This window comes from Pelobates fuscus, chromosome 1 (genome assembly GCF_036172605.1).
Source record: "Pelobates fuscus isolate aPelFus1 chromosome 1, aPelFus1.pri, whole genome shotgun sequence".
NCBI lineage: Eukaryota > Metazoa > Chordata > Amphibia > Anura > Pelobatidae > Pelobates > Pelobates fuscus.
The window spans coordinates 142789893-142810263 of record NC_086317.1 but is presented as its reverse complement, the minus strand read 5'-3'; the positions used below and the strand labels follow the sequence as shown (position 1 = coordinate 142810263).

At 45.3% G+C, this 20371-nt stretch overlaps 1 protein-coding gene across 1 annotated transcript in view; it reads left to right on the top strand.

Moving 5' to 3' along the window:
* The window catches only part of MOV10 (Mov10 RNA helicase), a 92189-nt gene that overhangs the window by 40585 nt on the left and 31233 nt on the right, over positions 1-20371 (top strand). Inside the window, exons 7-10 of the mRNA XM_063444329.1 lie at positions 916-1078; positions 4921-5075; positions 5844-6017; positions 7905-8052. Coding sequence (XP_063300399.1) covers positions 916-1078; positions 4921-5075; positions 5844-6017; positions 7905-8052 — 640 coding nt within the window. The remainder of the gene's footprint in view (positions 1-915; positions 1079-4920; positions 5076-5843; positions 6018-7904; positions 8053-20371) is intronic.

The following is a 20371-nucleotide window of genomic DNA, read 5'->3' as shown; positions in this document are numbered from 1 at the left end:
TCACAACAATAGACAATCACAGTCTGCTTAAACTAATAACACACAAAGAATGAAATATAGCCATGTTTTTATTGAACACACCATGTAAACATTCACAGTGCAGGTGGAAAAAGTATGTGAACCCCTAGACTAATGACATCTCCAAGAGCTAATTGGAGTGAGATGTCCGCCAACTGGAGTCCAATCAATGAGATGAGATTGGAGGTGTTGGTTACAGCTGCCCTGCCCTATAAAAAAAAACACCCTGGCCCTGTGATGTTTTAGCCGGGCAGAAAGGCGGTAGGAGAGCGGCCGTCCCTCCCGCGCCTCCCGTGTATGTAGGCCGCATGGTGGTGCCGAGCATTGTACCGGTATGTGAGGTATCCACGTGTAGGTCTCGGGTTCCTCTGCCCGATATCAGCATCCAGGTGCCCGATTTGGGAGTCTGTGTTGGCCGTAGCCACTTGATTTGTCGGTTGGCACCGGAGGTGTTGCTTCCTGCGTCCGTTCGGCTCTGCGGTCAGGCCCCGCCCCCCTATATTGTTAATTTCTAACTAGCCCAACACTAAATTCTCCAATTTTTTTATTAACGTCTACCCACCCCAGCTAACTCAATCAATTTTACAAATTACAATAATTAAATCTACCCTTAAGGGTTAAAAAAGGTGAAAATCAGATCACTGATTTGGTGGCTGCCTGTTTGTGTAGATGGACGAGGCTGAGTGCTTTGTTTGCCAGGGGCCGGCTGATTGTGCCTGTGTGTGGTAGTTCATTATTTGTGTAGTCCTCTTCCTTCAGTTTACAACTTTATTGTAAATTTCACAGTAATTAATGTGCAGGAATAATTATACACAAAAAGTCAAATAAAAACTTTTTATTTTTGTTTACGGATAATCTGTGTTAATTGTATTCTTCGCATTTTGTCTGCTTTACTAGGAATCTCTTATTCAGCAAATTGCAATTTAACAACTATGATAAGAAGTTCAATCAGCTGCTCCACTTGGAGGAAATACAAATGGAAATTGATATTAGGAGATATGATAAAACAAAAGAAGAAATGAGGCGTGATCCCAAGAACAAAAATCTTCTGATTCTTGAAGTAAGAGAGAATTACAAAACATAATTTGTCTCCTGGAGGTTGTATGTTTTTAAAGTGCGTTATAAGTCACTATTTAAATTAAGTGAACAATGATTACAAAGATAATCTAAGATATCAGGTGAGGCAAGACTGATCCTTCAAAAAGATCTTATCCTTTTGCCACTTTCATTCAGACTGAGCACTCTAAATTAAAGGTGATCTCTGTGCTCCCACTTCCTACCGACATGGTGAAGGTGTTATGCCAGACAACTGGAACCACATTTGACATGATGTCAACAGTTTGGTGTTTTGCAGTTAATTCTTAGGACTTGGATTGACCAGGCTGTACTTGGATAACCCCAACTGCACTGATGCATCTCGTCTGCTCTCTGTAACCTCCTCCTTTGTCCTCACACAATGGTACAATTTAGCAACACATACAGCGGAAAACACTCTTGATCTCGCCTTCACCAACCTCTATACCGCCTCTAATCTCTCCAATATACCTATTCCTCCATCTGTTGACATCGGCACACCCAGGACCCAATGACACCACCCTCAGCACATCAATATCACAGAAAACTCCAATGTCTTGATCTAGAGCACTTCTCCACTAACCTCCAAACTATCATTTTATCTCAATCCTCACCTGCCCTAAGTCTGCAATCTCCTTATACAATTCCACCCTCTCCTCTCAACTAGACATCATGGCACCTCCTACATTTAAACGCAGAAAGCACCCCTAACTACAACCTTGGCACACCAAGCTGACTCGATACCTCCTAAAATGCTCCAGAACTGCTGGTGAAAATCCAACTCCGCTTCTGACTTTCTCCACTATAAACTTATGCTGTGTTCTTTCCTCTGCAAAAGTAAATTACTTCAATACCCTCCTAACCACACTCTCCCACCAATACAAACGACTATTTTACACTTTTTTTTTTCCTCTCTTCTTCACCCTGTTGCTCCTCTTCCTCCTACCGACTTAACCACCACAAACTTTGCAACTTACTTCACTGACAAGATCTCTACAGTCAGGGAAGAGATCTCTCTCCTTCCCCTTACAATATTTCCCCCAACCTCACTCCCTTTGCTGTTCTATGTTTATCTGCACCTGCTACAGTGGAAGAGGTTTCTGATCTGCTCCAGTCCTCCTGCCCCACCACCTGATCCCTTGATCCTATTCCCTCATATCTCATCCATACTCTGTCTCCTTCTCTTGCTTTGCCTCTCACTAAAATTCTCAATATATCCCTCTCCTCTGGCATATTTCCATTACCCTTCAAACATGCAACTGTAACCCTGATTCAATAAAAAAAATAAACCCAACCTTGACCCTATCTCGCTACTGCTTTTGCATCCAAGATGCTTGTAAGACTTTTGTGTATGTGAGCTTGACAGATTTCCTCGAGTCCAACTATCTGTTCGACCACTTCAGTCTGGTTTCCGCACTCAGCACTCTGTGGAAATCGCTCTGACCAAAGTATCAAAAGATCTTCTCGCTGTAAAATCTCAGTCACTACTCTATCCTAATTCTCCTTGAACTCTCCACTGCTTTTGATACTGTTGATCATAAATAGCTTCTTCTCATCCTCCGTAATCTTGGTCTACAAGATATTGCTCTCTCCTGGTGCTCCTCCTAACTCTCCCAGTGCACTTCTAGTATCTCTTCATTTGGCTCTGCATCTTCTTCCCAACCTCTCTCTGTTGGTGTCCCCCAAGGTTCAGTCCTTGGTCCCCTACAGTTCGCTATCTATTCTGCCTCCCTTGGTAAACTCATTAGCTCCTTTGGCTTCTAATATCACTTCTGTGTGGATAACATGCAAATCTATCTGCCGTCCCCCTGATTTCTTCCAGCCCCTCTTGACTAGTGTGTCTGACTGCCTCTCTGCTATTTCTAACTAGATGGCTGCCCACTTCTTTAAGCTCAACTTGTCCAAAACAGAACTTCTGGTCTTTCCTCCCCCAAGTGTTGCTACTCCCGTTTGTGTCTCCCTCCATGTTAATGGTGCTACTATCAACTCCACCATGCAGGCTCGCTGCCTAGGTGTTCTCTTTGACTCTGACCTCTCCTTCACCCCTCCTATCCAGTCAATCGCCAAATCCGGCCGCTTCCATCTTAAAAACATAGCGCGCATCAGCCTCTACTTAACTCCAGATGCGGCTAAGGTGCTGGTCCATGCCACTGTCCTCTCTTGCCTTGACTACTGCAATCCACTTCTCTTACATGTTTCCAACTTGCCCCACTGCAGTCTATAATGATTGCGGCGCCGAGGCTCCTCTTCCTGTCCGCCCGCACCTCTCACGCCTCACCCCTCTGTCAGTCCCTTCATTAGCTTCCCGTAAGATATAGGACTCAAAATAAAACTCTTGCTTTTAAATCTCTACATAATTCTGCTCCCACCTGTCTATCCTCCCTAATACACAAATATGTCCTGTCTAGGCCCCTACACTCTGCTGAAGACCTGCGTCTATCTTCTGTTCGTACTCTCACCTACTGATGCTTGCATTCAAGACTTCTCTAGGGCATCACTGTTCCTTTTGAACTCCATTCCCTTTTTCGTTAGTTGCTCACCTAGTGTCCATTCCTTCAAAAAAATCATTAACTCACCTTTTCACAAGCATATCAATTAAACTGTTAATGGCTCCAAAACCCCACACTAAGTCTTCATTAAATACTATTCTACTAATCTACTTCCTTATCTTTTGTGTCATATTACCCTACTCCCTCTAGCATGTAAGCTCATTGAGCAGGGCCCTCAACCCCTCTGTTTCCGTGTGTCAAACCAGTCTGGTCACTATTACATGTTTGTTAGTCTACCCATTGTAAAGCGCTACGGAATTTGTTGGCGCTATACAAAATATAATAATAATAATAATAATAATGCGAGCATGACTTCTAAGCAGTCCCTCCCAAAAATGGGAATTTGTGTAGTTGTGTGAGAGGGCTGGGCTGTACTTGATATTTGCTATGCATTGTCAAGTCTGCTGAAAATAGGGGGCAGTCTCTGGGTTCCAATAAGAGCCCCTGTTTTTACCAAAGCACTCTAAAACTGTTTTACACAGACACTGTAGATATTGTTCCTTTTTCAATAACCACGAGGTTCCTGGAATATGTGAATTTAGAAGACACAGAAAGGGTTGATCTGTCATCATTTACATCCTGTGATGATTATGGTCCACCTGAGTGATGTCAGGAATAGAGAAAACTAAAAGGAGCAGGAGTGTGTGTGCTGTGTATGTAACCATTAGTACCTCTATTTACCACTAAAGTTTTAAAGGATAGCATTTAGTAAGGCTGACCATACAGCGATCTTCAGCAAAATATTATAGCTGGTAAGAGTTTCTCTATATAAATTGTATATAAATAATTGAGCATACCACCAGAATTCTTACTACTCAAATGTCTGCTATTACTGTTCTATTCTATACCTTTTTTTTGTTATTTATTTCTCTTTAAAAGGTGTGTGTGTGTGTGTATATATATATATATATATATATATATACATATATATATACACACACACACACACCCACCCATGTCTAAAATTTAATGACGCAAAAATGGGATTCCTTGTTGAGCTAACTTGCATATGCCCACCCAGAATACTTTGTGGTAGTAACATCACTGCAGATTTGTGATTTTTGTGGGAAAAGCAAGTCTTATGGCTTTTTTGGTGTGCAGATCTTTTGTTTAACATTGCATTAACTGTATGTGTGTGTGTGTGTGTATTGTATTTAAACATGCAATGAGAATATGTCTTTGCGTCTTTCCATACCAATTATAGATTCTAGAAATTGTAAGTGAAGATAAAGATTAATCACACAATTACTTTAAAACCTTATCTCTCTATATTTGTTAGGTGCCTGGAGTTGCAGAGAACAGGCCTTCAGTATTGCGGGGAGATCATCTATTTGTGTCCTTGTCTGAGGAGCAACAAAGTCCTAATGTTATCAGCTACAAAGGCTATGTACATGCAGTAGAACTGGAGAGTGTCAAGCTTGGTTTTTCTCAAAAGTAAGTTGATGAAAGAAATCTTAATAAGGAAATAATGCCATAGGTTTTCCATAGCCCATTAATTTAAAAACCTTTCTGTACATTTTTGGCTTCAACCATCTCTGTAAATATTATGTTTTGGAGAGCAAAAAGCAGGGTGCAAGAGAATACTGAGAACGGGCAGCAGCTGAAATAGCCTGCCCTCCGGTGGGTCCCCGCTCTGATCTCAAGATGGTTTTAGCTCATCTTGTGCCATTACAGAGAGAACATCTCTGAAACATATCAGACTGGTCCCACCCATACGGGCAGTCCAGATCCAAAATGCCAGCAAGTTCCCTCTGCACGAGAGACACAGCAACCCCAGACGATTGTTTCAGCCTTGTTGGGAATCATCAGTGAGGCATAGCTGATATCTCTCTAGGCACCGTGAGCAAGGGGTCAGCTATGATCTGGACTGCCCGTATGGGTGGGACCAGTCTGTTTCAGAGATGTTCTCTCTGTAATGGCACAAGATGAGCTAAAACCAACTTGAGAACTGAGCGGGGACCCATCGAAGGGCAGGCTATTTCAGCTGCTGCCCGTTCTCCGTATTCTCTTGCTCCCCGTTTTTTTGCTCTCCAAATATTATGTTTTGTATCATTTTTAACACTACCTTGTTTTGTGGGGAGGGTTATTTATTTTTCTCTCAAATCTGTCTTTTCCCAGGGTTTCAGTAATTTTCCTAAGAAGAAATAATCTTTATTTATTTTCTTCTTTTATAATTAATATTCTGTTTACAATTTCCTATAGTCTCATACGAAGATTTATAGATGGGATGAAGTTTGATGTCGTGTTCACATTCAACCGCCTTCCACTGAAAGTTCAGCACAGAGCTGTTGTTCTGGCCAAAGAGAAAAACATACAAGAGTTTATTTTTCCCACATTCTCCCACGGACATACTATCAGCAACACCGAAAGACTATCGTGAGTGTTTAATTCTTCTTGACGGCTAATGTAGAACATTTCTGGAAAAGTGGCTTATTAAAATTATGTGCACTATTTTTGTGCTGGCTTACCCAGGTACAGCGTAATGCAAGGCTATATTGCCTTTCCCACCTCCTGTCTCTCTCCTCCCATCTCCAGTATATGTCTCTCTGTGTACGTTTGTGTTGGCTTGCAATGTTTTACAGCAAGCATGTCAAACTCAGAGACTAACACGGGCCAAAAAAACAAGGTTTTAGTTTTTGTGGCATGCAAAAAACAAGATTTTCATAGAAACATAGGTTTATTTAGAAAAGTACAGTGTAAAAAAAAAGGTGCCTAACTGACACTGGACGTCCTCACACTCGTAGGGTTTCAAAGAAAACAAAAACAAAACAAATTTATTTTAAGGAGACCTGCATTTGCATATAACCCATGTTTTAGTTCAACTACCTTGACATATTAAAAGTTTGGTAATGGTGAATGTATGCTGTTTCACAGCTTTAAAAAAAACATATGACGTTATCTTGTTGATTTTGAAGTCCTTTGAGTGTGTTCTTAACTTTGGCGGAGATCATCAGACTTGATGATCTCAGCCAATCCAGTGCTTTCCCATAGGAAAGCATTGGGAGGCTATTGTGCATGTGTGGCAAAAAGCTGCCCAGCTAATCAGGGTCTCCATGGGGTGCGTTCAGCGCCTCCATGCAGACCCAATCACTGCCCACAAATCCAATTCAATACACTGCCCCCTCCCTCCACTCTAATTTAATACACTGCACTCCTCCCTTCCCCAAATTAATACACTGCCCTCTCCCCAAATTAACACACTGTCTTCCCCTCCCACCACTCTTATACGTTGCCCCACTTCCTCCCCCATATAAAAACACTGGCCCTCTCCCTTCCTCTAATACACTGCCACCCCTCCCCAATTTAGCATACTACACAGGAAAGTCCCCCAAGCCACTCTTTCCCTACCGTAAGATGAACCGCCTGTCCTCCAGTTCCAGCCCTGCTCTTCTCTGCTCAAGCAGGCCAGACGCTCCTCTGGCACTGCAAGCAGAAGGGAAGGGGAGTGGCTGGCCTGCGGGATGGAAAACGAGAATCAGAATATCCTTCCTGTCTTGCAGCTGGTCTCAACACAAAGTGGCCCCAGGGCAGGTAGGCCGCAAATGTATCCATTGTGGGCCTGAAAGTTTGACATGCTTTGTTTTACAGGGTAAAAAAAATAACTGGTCTCTAGTGCTAATAAATTGTATTTTGTATCTCCTATTATAAATTAGTTAATGTGTTTTTTTTTCTCTAGATGAACATCCTAAAGCAACATGTTGCACACGCGCCCATGATATGCTTTTTTAGTTTTGTTTAAAAATGTACATGCAATTTCATTATTTTGCATACTCTAGGTGTGTATTCATTTTAAGAATGACAGTCTTTAATTTTTTACCGAAAGACAGCTGTAATAATTATATTTACAGATTTAAATTTTTCATTTAATTTATCACTTTGCATTATTATTGAAGCTGTCCTGATCTCACAGATTAGTGTATTATTACCAATATGTATGTGATAATATGCCTTCTATTCAAACCCTTTGTAAATGGCATATCAGGACTCCCAAAAAAAGGATTTGACTGTTCCTGGTCATGATGGGGTTTAAATGCCCCAAAAAATTTTGTTTGATACCTCCATGTCTAAAAAAAATTTTTTGAATTGACTTCAAATTCTCTAGTATGTGATTAGATTGTGTGACAGATTTTCTAATTGTATGGGAAAACCAAAAACTAAAACCTGAGTCAATCTGTAATGGCTTTTAAGTGCAGTAGCAGAGATTGTATAATTGTGCTTAAATATGTGGCTCATGATATTACACTTTGAACCCACATCCTTCAGGCTCTATGATCGTAGTCTGGAACACAACGAGGAACAGAAGAATGCAGTGAAACAGATTGTGAGTGGAACATCTAGACCTGCTCCATATCTTATCTTTGGACCCCCTGGAACAGGAAAAACCGTTACAATGGTGGAATCAATTAAACAGGTAAGATACTGAAATGCATGGTGCTGGATCAGGCTCCATCCGCGCTCCTCCGCCAGCGGGGGAGACCTAATGCGCATGCCCAACGCATTATACCTCCCCACAGAAATGCATGATTCAATGCTTTCCTATGGTGATTCTGGCGACGCTGGAGGTCTTCATGCATAGCGTGAGGACGTGCAGCGTCGTTTAGACAACAAAAAGTTGTCCAAGAAGCCGGAAGTCCCTCTAGTGACTGTCTGGTAGACAGCCACTAGAGGAGGACTTAATACTGCAAGGTAATTATTGTAGTTTATAAAAACTGCAATAATTACACTTGCAGGGTTAAGGTTGATGGGAGTTGGCACCCAGACCACTACAATGAGCTGAAGTGGTCTGGGTACCTACAGTGTCCCTTTAATTATACATGTTTATTTTTCTTAAGACTTTGTTTATTTGATAAACTGCAGAAGGGGAAAAAACACTATCTAGGCAGTTATCTTCAGCCTAGTTTAATGTTAGGATTTACTACATTTTAATTAGTCTATTTTGTATCCAAAAGTCTTAGAAGACTAAAATAATCATATAAGCCATATTCCCTTGCTATTCTTATTGTCCCTGGCCAAGGCACTTGTCTGCACTTAAATGTGTGTTTGGCTTTGTTTTTGTGTCTTGTGTGCTTTTTAGCAACATGTTTTTGTTACTAGTTTTCTTATCCTTGCTATTTTACTAGCCACAAAAGTAGGCTTCTGGAGAGGATTCAGAATTTGTAACTAAATTATAAGTGACCCTTTGTTGCTTCTCCTCCTATTTCACGAAACCAGGTTTTGCAGTAGCAAGGGAATGCTGAGGTGTGTGTGTGTGTGTGTCTGTCTGTCTGTCAGTCAGAATAACTTTGCTATTGTAAAACCTAGCTGTGTGTATATACTAAAGTTGGTTAGATTACAATATATGTGTATTCTGGAAGAATTGTAAATGACAGAAAATCAATTAGACCAATAATTATGCAGTGCTTTTTTGAAATGTAAATTTTTTTTTTTTTTTTTAAGCTAGCCAGTGTCTTGTTCCTACAAAATTATACCAATGTTGAACTTGTACAGAGGGCTACCTTACAGGCTCTCATTTCCTGTTGCTGCTAAAAATGTAAAGTCACTGTCCTGCCCTTGAAGATTTTGGTACTGTATATGTCTAGGGCATGTCAAAACAGCAGTTAAAGTGACATTGATAGGCCGACTTATTGCTGATGGGCTAGCTTATTTTACCTTTTGTAGAAGGCAAGCCATTCTACCAACTGATACAGGCTGTAGACTGTCATCAGTCTTCTAGAACAACATTTAGCAACAGTGGAAACATGCTTTCTCTATCCATGTGAGCTGCAGGGACAAATGCATTTAAAATTAAAGAGACCCTATAGGCAGGGCCGGCCTTAGGCAATTAGGCGCCCTGTGCGAAAAGTCTTCACGGCGCCCCCTCCCCACCAAGTTGCCTGAATACAGTAACACACACACACAGGCACCAGGGACGTGGGTATCGCAAGGCAAACAAGGCATCTGCCTTGGGCGGCACTTTGCAGGGGGCGGTGTCACGTATTCATCCGCTTATAGAAATGTGGTTAATGACATTTACTGTCCACACAGGAAAAGTTGTGCCAAGCAGCAACCTAATCCACAGAAGGGTTAATGCTGAGCAGCAATTATGCAAATGAAGCCTGGTAACTGACTTTGGGGTCAAAGGCCGGTTACAGCCTATCAGAACTAAAGGAGGGATATTTAGGCCCAGTTCTCATCCTGCTCAGTGCCCTGTCGTGGTTTCCCTTGTGGTTGTCAGAGAGTGCGTTCCTGTTATTAGTTTTCTACCTGGTTTTTGATTTTGGCTTTGTTTATTGACTTCTCTATATTCTGGTATCCTGACTCCTGGCTTTCTTCATCGCTGCGTCCCTTTCGGTGTTCCCTGACCTCGGCTAGTATTTTGACTACTCTGTGTACGTTAAATCCAGCCATTCTAAGGACCAGTAACACTTTACTTATTTGTCATCCGTGCTATACAGTACTACGTGCTGGATCAAACGGTAATCTTGCCATAGATTATTTTAAGCAAACAAATATGTTTGAATGACTATCTGTTCCTGTCCAAATCTGAGATGATTAAATTGCGTATACGCAGAAGTAAATTCACACTGACACATGGAGTTCAGGTTAAAATAACTTCGAGAAAATGTAATGGCATCTGGTTAAAAAGCGGGTATGCGGGGGCGGGGCCTGACCGCCGAACTGAGCAGACGCTAAGCAGAGCAGCTCCTGCTCATGGAGGCAAATATTGCGGCATAACTGCTCCATAATTACCTATACTCGACATATAAGGCTATCAAGCAATTAGTGACACTAAGGGGCATCCAACGGTACCACTCATGCTGACCCACCAGCGAGAACCCCCCGACCGCACCATGAGGCCTACAAGCAAGGCAGCCACGGGAGAGGCGGCCGCTCTCCCACTGCCCGACAAAGCTGGAAGACTGATTATGGACCCTTGTCCCCCCCCCTATGGACCGGAGGGGGTTATCCCGGTCCCAGGAGGTCGCCCGCCTGCTCTAAAGCGACGACCACAACTCACTACTCCTGGCATGGCGGAGCACTCACATGGGCCTCCTGCAGAAGCGCAGCCACGCGCTACACACGACAGTATCGACGCCATCTTCGCAGCCTTTTGGCTCCGTCTGGAGCTGAGACTAAGAAGCTCTCCCCTGCCCACACAAAACCGTTCACCTACCAACAGTACAGAGGACCTCTCAGCCCGGCAGGTGCCCGTTACAGCACAAACGCAACGAGATACTCTGGCTGGGCCGTTCCTGGGCAGGAGTACTGAGTGGAGCGGGGAGAAGCGGGGAGCGAGAAGGCCCCCTCAGGGTGCAACTACCACGTCAAAGCAAGAACCAGCATACACTGGCCCGCCTGGGTTGAGAGCCCACAGGGATGCACATTCCCGGCATCATCCACATAAGCGGAGGTTCCAACGCCGCAGGCGGCGTAGAAACACCAGGAGCTCCTGCAATCCCCGACATGGGAAGGATCCGGACTCCAGTACGAGCTACCGAATCCGTGGAGCCAAGATGCGCGCTCTCTGCAGAGCCTGGGGCTGGAGGGACGCTGATCTCTACCCCTGCCTTCTACCGCCCCACAACGGCCTCAACGAGATCCAGAGCACGGGCGTAGGTTGAACACCAGCAGCTCCGGGTGAGGACTTACACGTACCAGCTGCCCACCTACCACCCTGGATACACAATAGGACTTGAGACACTATTATTGCCATTGCTAACAAGTATACTCATTTACTGTCAGATCCTGCAGTTTAAACAGTGTTAGTCCTTTTGCTTTAGTTCTCCCATCTTGTGTAGTGTTAAATTGTCGAGCTATGACATGTTATAACCTTTAGTTTAACCCTGTAACTATCATTTTGACATACCCATTTGCCTGACTAGCTGACATGTTCGCTTAGAATGTATAATAACCTGAGGCAATGCAGCCGCCACTCGCTTATGCTCACTCTATAACAACACTGTAATTTACCAATTGTTGAACACTTTAGAGCTTCAGGACGAAATTGAATTGTACACTGATTCTCCCTGGACAGCCTAACTAGACAGGCATTGTTCTTGGTTCTACTATGTTTTAGATAAACGATACCAGCTACGTTACATAAACAAAAAAAAAAGAAAAATCAGGCATTGAAAACCTGGAAATGTACTATGTGTATTGTTGTACCAACCCTAGAATGTAACTCGCTTAAACGTTTCCTCCGTCTTCTCTTTTGTACCCCATACTATATGCCTTAATAAAAATCAGATTGACAAAAAAAAAAAAAAGCGGGTATGCAGACCCTTTTAAAGGCAATATTACATCATCATAGAACATCAAGATAACAACAAATAAACATCATTAATTGGTCTATGTGTTAAGTGGTAAGTTAAATGCCCTCCCATCTATATTAGTAATTGGTTTAAGGGTAAAGTGGCTAGTGGGGCATCCTCCCATCATGGGATGTCGTCATCTCTGACAGGGATGGGACATAAGACATAAGATTCAGGCGCCATTGTTGTTTAGCACGAGGCTCGCTTGATGGGAGGGGGAATCTGGCAGCCAGCCATTTTGAGTACTTGGCACCGTTTAGCTTTGAGGTTAGTTTCAAGGCTTTTTAGTAAATGAATTTCATTAGTGCAGTTTCTCGTGATTTAACTATGGCATACATTGTTACATATTACAGGAACTTGATAATTCCGGTGTTGGTCATATTCTTCTAGAAAATACATTCTCTGTCTAACATTCTAAATGCTGTTAGGAAAATCTGTCATATAATTAAGTTAGATGGAGTTAATGGAGAAATTTAATACAGGTTTTAATAACTCTACAACAATCTTGACAGGCGGCCCCAAACCCCCAGGCAGATCCCTTGCTTGCCTCGCGTCTTGGGGGGCTCAAGAACCGGCTGGACACTTTTGAGTCCCCCCCCCCCCCCGAGGCTGGCAGCGGGCAGCAAAGGAGCATACTCACCTGAGCTCTTCCTGCTCAGCTCCCTCTGCGCCGCTTAATGAAGCCAGGAGCCGGAATATGACGTCAGTCCGGCTCCCGGCATCACTAAGCGCCGCCTACTCAGCCTGTGCGCCCCCTGCCTGCCCGCCCAGCAGCCACACTGGACTGCAGGTAAGAAATCCAGTCCAGCTCTCCCAGGGAGGCTGGGTGGATTTAAAATAAAATGAAAAAAATATTAGTTTGTGAGTGTTGGTGGGTGTCTAAGTGGGTGGGTGGGTGTCTAAGTGGGTCGGTCAGTCTGTGAGTGAATGTTAGTGAGTCGGTCGGTCTGTGAGTGAATGTTAGTGGGTCGGTCGGTCTGTGAGTGAATGTTAGTGGGTCGGTCGGTCTGTGAGTGAATGTTAGTGGGTCGGTCGGTCTGTGAGTGAATGTTAGTGGGTCGGTCGGTCTGTGAGTGAATGTTAGTGGGTCGGTCGGTCTGTGAGTGAATGTTAGTGGGTCGGTCGGTCTGTGAGTGAATGTTAGTGGGTCGGTCGGTCTGTGAGTGAATGTTAGTGGGTCGGTCGGTCTGTGAGTGAATGTTAGTGGGTCGGTCAGTCTGTGAGTGAATGTTAGTGGGTCGGTCGGTCTGTGAGTGAATGTTAGTGGGTCGGTCGGTCTGTGAGTGAATGTTAGTGGGTCGGTCGGTCTGTGAGTGAATGTGAGTGGGTCGGTCGGTCTGTGAGTGAATGAATGTGAGTGGGTCGGTCGGTCTGTGAGTGAATGAATGTGAGTGGGTCGGTCGGTCTGTGAGTGAATGAATGTGAGTGGGTCGGTCGGTCTGTGAGTGAATGAATGTGAGTGGGTCGGTCGGTCTGTGAGTGGGTCGGTCGGTCTGTGAGTGAATGTGAATGTGAGTGGGTCGGTCGGTCTGTGAGTGAATGTGAATGTGAGTGGGTCGGTCGGTCTGTGAGTGAATGTGAATGTGAGTGGGTCGGTCGGTCTGTGAGTGAATGTGAATGTGAGTGGGTCGGTCGGTCTGTGAGTGAATGTGAGTGGGTCGGTCGGTCTGTGAGTGAATGTGAGTGGGTCGGTCGGTCTGTGAGTGAATGTGAGTGTGAGTGGGTCGGTCGGTCTGTGAGTGAATGTGAGTGTGAGTGGGTCGGTCGGTCTGTGAGTGAATGTGAGTGTGAGTGGGTCGGTCGGTCTGTGAGTGAATGTGAGTGTGAGTGGGTCGGTCGGTCTGTGAGTGAATGTGAGTGAGTGGGTCGGTCGGTCTGTGAGTGAATGTGAGTGTGAGTGGGTCGGTCGGTCTGTGAGTGAATGTGAGTGTGAGTGGGTCGGTCGGTCTGTGAGTGAATGTGAGTGTGAGTGGGTCGGTCGGTCTGTGAGTGAATGTGAGTGTGAGTGGGTCGGTCGGTCTGTGAGTGAATGTGAGTGTGAGTGGGTCGGTCGGTCTGTGAGTGAATGTGAGTGTGAGTGGGTCGGTCGGTCTGTGAGTGAATGTGAGTGTGAGTGGGTCGGTCGGTCTGTGAGTGAATGTGAGTGTGCGTGTGTCTGTGAGTCAAAGTGTGGCCTTGACAGGAAGGGGTGGGGGAAATTTAAACTGTCATCATACCTCCCCTGGCTATGATTGACAGAGCCTGCATGAAAAAAATAACTGGTTTCACTTTCAAACAGATGTAATTTACCTTAAATAATTGTATCTCAATCTCTAAATTGAACTTTAATCACATACAGGAGGCTCTTGCAGGGTCTAGCAAACTATTAACATAGCAGGGGATAATAAAATCTTAATTAAACAGAACTTGCAATAAGGAAAGCCTAAATAGGGCTCTCTTTACAGGAAGTGTTTATGGAAGGCTGTGCAAGTCACATGCAGGGAGGTGTGACTAGGGTTCATAAACAAAGGGATTTAACTCCTAAATGGCAGAGGATTGAGTGGTGAGGCTGCAGGGGCATGTTCTATACACCAAAACTGCTTCATTAAGCTAAAGTTGTTCAGGTGGCTATAGTGTCCCTTTAATGAAGCAGTTTTGGTGTATAGAACATGCCTCTACAGCCTCCCTGCTCAATCCTCTGCCATTTAGGAGTTAAATCCCTTTGTTTATGAACCCTAGTCACACCTCCCTGCATGTGACTTGCACAGCCTTCCATAAACACTTCCTGTATAGAGAGCCCTATTTAGGCTTTCTTTATTGCAAGTTCTGTTTAATTTAAGATTTTCTTATCCCCTGCTATGTTAATAGCTTGCTAGACCCTGCAAGAGCCTCCTGTATGTGATTAAAGTTCAATTTAGAGATTGAGATACAATTATTTAAGGTAAATTACATCTGTTTGAAAATGAAACCAGTTTGTTTTTTCATGCAGGCTCTGTCAATCCCAGCCAGGGGAGGCGTGGCTAGGGCTACAGAAACAAAGTGATTTAACTCCTAAATGATAGTGAATTGAGCAGTGAAATTGCAGGGGAATGATCTATACACTAAAACTGCTTTATTTAGCTAAAGTAATTTACGGTCCTGGCAGGGACGCATAGCAGTGATTAAGATGAACATCCTCCCAAGACTGCTTTACCACTTTCACACCATCCCCTGGCACATCCCACCAGAATTCTTTGCAACCCTTAAGTCAGCAGTGTGACGAAACCAATCTCGCCACATTGTATTGGAGGAGCCTGGTTGCCTGCCTGTTGCCTCTGGACTATGGACCGGCAGCTAAAGGGTTAATTTTACTGTGCAGAAGGATTTATTTCTCCCTTTCTGCACAGCAGCATCTACCGAACAAACAGCCGTTCACCAACCTCCCCAGAGCCGTGGGAAGCCGGCCGGCGTTGTTAATTGGCCACCCAGAAGCTGGAATGTGCTGCCAATTTACCTCCCTGAAGCTGCGGTTAATTGCCTGTTAACTGTGTGGCCGCTGTTACACTTAGCGGCCGCTAGGTGGCGCTGTTCTGGAGCTCCCCGGGCAGCCAGCACTTTTCTGCCCGGCTTTCATGCACCAAAATCGGACACTTTTCCGTGCAGGCACTGCTGAACCTCCAGCCCCTGGTTCTCATTCGTATGAATTTGGTGAATGCAGGGAAATTCGGTAGTTTGTTTTATGTGAACTGTAGTAACCCAGATAGCCTGCCATGGAGTCTGTTCGTATAATTAAAGACTTTGGCTCCATGGCAATTAAAATGTATTTGTGTGATCTGGGTGCCATTCACCTAATAATGTGCACCCAGACCTGAGCTATCTGGGGATATGTTACATGTCTGTGTTTTGTGTATAAAATGTGTCTGTATGTATTTCAAAGTGATAGTCTGTTTCTGTGTCACCATGTGCATAATGGAGTCTGGCCTTTGTCTTAGGAGATAATTGAATTACTTCATTAATTATCTCCAGGGCAGGGAGGAGGAAACCAGGATGCATTGTGGGAAAGTATTGTGGCTGTGTGTACGAAAGTGATACATGTCTGTCTGCTGTTTCAGTCTTCCATCTGGTCCCCTAGGGGAGTGTCCACCAGGTGGGAGACCTGCATAAATACAGGGGCAGGTAGCCCTGAATAAACAGACCACTGCTTGACCTTCAACACGGAGCCTTGTCTCGTTCTTGGGGGGGATTCACTGTATGCTGCTGGAGATTGATTGCTAAGGAGTGTAAGCTGATGTCTGCTTTTCCTATTCATCTGCTAGCAGCTATTTGTGAGGTTCCAGCTTGGAGTGCTATCTTATTCCCTGGTATGCAGTTCGGGAGTTTGATGCATTCACCTCTATCCAATTCGTGAGGCCTAGGAATTGGGGTGGCCTAGCATTACCGGATATACGCAAATACTTCCAAGCCGCGGTGTTACAGCGGATCAGGGACTGGCATGCGGCGTCCAACAACAAATTGTGGGTCGCACTAGATAGGGTAAGCACAAACAATGCCCTTCACAGATTCACATGGCAAGGCTCGGCAGACGCGACATCGAAATTGGGCAATGAATCACCCATTACTCAAACACTAAAGACATGGTCTCACTTAAGGCGATACCAACTCATCCCTCCTCAACCAAGCCCCTTGATCCCGATAACACACAATACTGGAATAGGTGGGGGGCTACGCAGATTGGCTTGGCCAATCGAGGGAGATGGGGACTGTTATGTCCCGATATCCGAGGTCCTTAGCAATACTGGAATGAAAACCATACGGGAATGGAGTGAGGTACCACAACTGACACTGATGCACAGATTTCATTATGCGCAACTACGTCATTTCTATTACAACCTCCCAAACCGAGTAGCAATCCACAGAGAACAGACGTGGTTCGAACACCTCTGCATAGCCGACTCTGGGGTAGAGGGTAGAGTTTCAACTATCTACCAACAACTGATCACAGGTGATCACACGCGGAACACGGCGTTTAAGAGGCAATGGGAGGAGTTGACGGCTAGAACGTACACCGAAGCACAATGGGAACAGATACTGATCTTTCAACACAAAAGTTCCATAAGCACCAAGTATCAGGAGGTCAACTTTAAGCTACTCTCCCATTGGTACAGGACCCCGTCGCTACTGCACAGAATATTTAGGGATACCACAGATGTCTGCTGGAGGTGAGTCACATACTGGTACCCTCAGGCACATCTGGTGGGACTGTGCAAGGATTAGGCCATACTGGGAGGACGTACGAAGGGAAATAACGGTTATCCTGGGAGACCTACCGGACTTTAGCATAGAATTGGCCCTCCTTCACTGCACGGAAAGCTCGATAGCCCAATACAAACGATCAATATTGAGGCACCTGCTGAACGCGGCGAAAGCGTCTATACCGGTTAGATGGAAACAAACCCAACCACCGACAACTGCAGAATGGCTACAGAGAGTGGAAGAAATACACACAGCTGAGGCGCGGTACGCGGATCTGCTAGGGAGGAGCACCAAACACGTTGAAATTTGGACCCCTTGGTATGTCTACCTATCACGACCAAGACATGGAGGGTCTTAGCGCACACCACAACTCCTGGGGATTGGGGGTGCCTGGGCGCACTCTGACACATGTCGCTCTCCACACTCTTCCCCCCCCCCACCCTCCCCCCCTTCCTCTTCCCCACTTACCCCATCTCTTCTACCTACCTACATCCATTGTTTACTCGAGCCCATATGACTTCTCTGAAGGGCATCGCTGGGGCGGCCTGACCTGCGCCTGAGGGGGGCGGGGCGGGGAGGACCCGATCATGCTGAAGTACGATATACCGCTATGACACGAAGTGATGCTTAATGGCTTGAATCATTGACCTAATAAACTGTCGACCGACGGAGGTTATAAGGAACTGAACATATGGAGAAAATAGTCTCCAAAATATGACACCTTCGACCGACGGGAGGAAGGGGATGTAGCACCAGATACGTGACATTATGGGGCGACACAACACACACCTGACTAGCGGGTTACACTATTAGGCAGACACAAACAAGCTTCTATCTGTCACACACGTGACCTGTGGAACTACTCCGTACCCGATTTCTTGACCATATAACGATCCAACCTACCAAGCGACCAATTTCCCTTCATACACTCAGCCTCATAACCCGTAGGACAGGGGTCTCTAATGATGGTCGAGAACACTCTCCTGCTCCACCTGTCACATAATTTTGATACTGAAGCTACATCCTTCATTTAAACTGTCCGATTTATAAGCTCAACTCTCCAGAAGACCCTTAGAATAGGGTTCGGAAACGGCTTTTTTTTTTTTTTTGCATTTAACCAGTTATTGTTACCGTTATTGAAACTGCTCTAGCTATGAGACATGCACCCATCCAAACTTGTTACACTTGTTTATAGTCTATTGATTGACAGCTTTTACGATGCTTGACACATGTGAGATTGCTCAAAAACGATAATGCCTATTGTTAACACTATTGATGCCATTGTTCAACTTGTTTTACAACGCATATATGATGTAGTGGGATATGCATGTGTTACAGTACTCACTTGAACATCACAATAAAGAATTTACAAAAAAAAAAGTAATTTACGGGACTATAATCAGGGCCGGCCTTAGGCATTTTGACGCCCTGTGCGAAAAATCTTCACAGCGCCCCCCCCCCCGTCATCCATGTATGCTGTAATGTTTGTGTTGTCTGTGTATGTGATAGTAGGTGTGATGACTGTGTGTGATATGTATGCTATGTGTGATATTTGTAATGGGTGTATTAACAGTGTGTGATATGCGTGTATTGGTTGTATGTGACACACACACACACACACACACACACACACACACACACACACACACAGAGTCAGACGGCCATACACACACACAGGAAGACATCCACACACACACACACACAGGCAGACAGTCATACACACACACACACAGACACACACAGGCAGACAGTCATACACACACACACAGACACACAAAGGCAGACAGTCTCACACACACAGACACACACAGGCAGACAGTCAGTCATACACACAGACACATACAGTAATACACACAGAGGCAGACAGTAATACACACAGACAAACACGCAGACAGTCATACACACAGACACACAGAGGCAGACAGCCATACACACAGAGGCAGACAGCCATACACACAGAGGCAGACAGCCATACACACAGAGGCAGACAGCCATACACACAGAGGCAGACAGCCATACACACAGAGGCAGACAGCCATACACACAGAGGCAGACAGCCATACACACAGAGGCAGACAGCCATACACACAGAGGCAGACAGCCATACACACAGAGGCAGACAGCCATACACACAGAGGCAGACAGCCATACACACAGAGGCAGACAGCCATACACACAGAGGCAGACAGCCATACACACAGAGGCAGACAGCCATACACACAGAGGCAGACAGCCATACACACAGAGGCAGACAGCCATACACACAGAGGCAGACAGCCATACACACAGAGGCAGACAGCCATACACACAGAGGCAGACAGCCATACACACAGAGGCAGACAGCCATACACACAGAGGCAGACAGCCATACACACAGAGGCAGACAGCCATACACACAGAGGCAGACAGCCATACACACAGAGGCAGACAGCCATACACACAGAGGCAGACAGCCATACACACAGAGGCAGACAGCCATACACACAGAGGCAGACAGCCATACACACAGAGGCAGACAGCCATACACACAGAGGCAGACAGCCATACACACAGAGGCAGACAGCCATACACACAGAGGCAGACAGCCATACACACAGAGGCAGACAGCCATACACACAGAGGCAGACAGCCATACACACAGAGGCAGACAGCCATACACACAGAGGCAGACAGCCATACACACAGAGGCAGACAGCCATACACACAGAGGCAGACAGCCATACACACAGAGGCAGACAGCCATACACACAGAGGCAGACAGCCATACACACAGAGGCAGACAGCCATACACACAGAGGCAGACAGCCATACACACAGAGGCAGACAGCCATACACACAGAGGCAGACAGCCATACACACAGAGGCAGACAGCCATACACACAGAGGCAGACAGCCATACACACAGAGGCAGACAGCCATACACACAGAGGCAGACAGCCATACACACAGAGGCAGACAGCCATACACACAGAGGCAGACAGCCATACACACAGAGGCAGACAGCCATACACACAGAGGCAGACAGCCATACACACAGAGGCAGACAGCCATACACACAGAGGCAGACAGCCATACACACAGAGGCAGACAGCCATACACACAGAGGCAGACAGCCATACACACAGAGGCAGACAGCCATACACACAGAGGCAGACAGCCATACACACAGAGGCAGACAGCCATACACACAGAGGCAGACAGCCATACACACAGAGGCAGACAGCCATA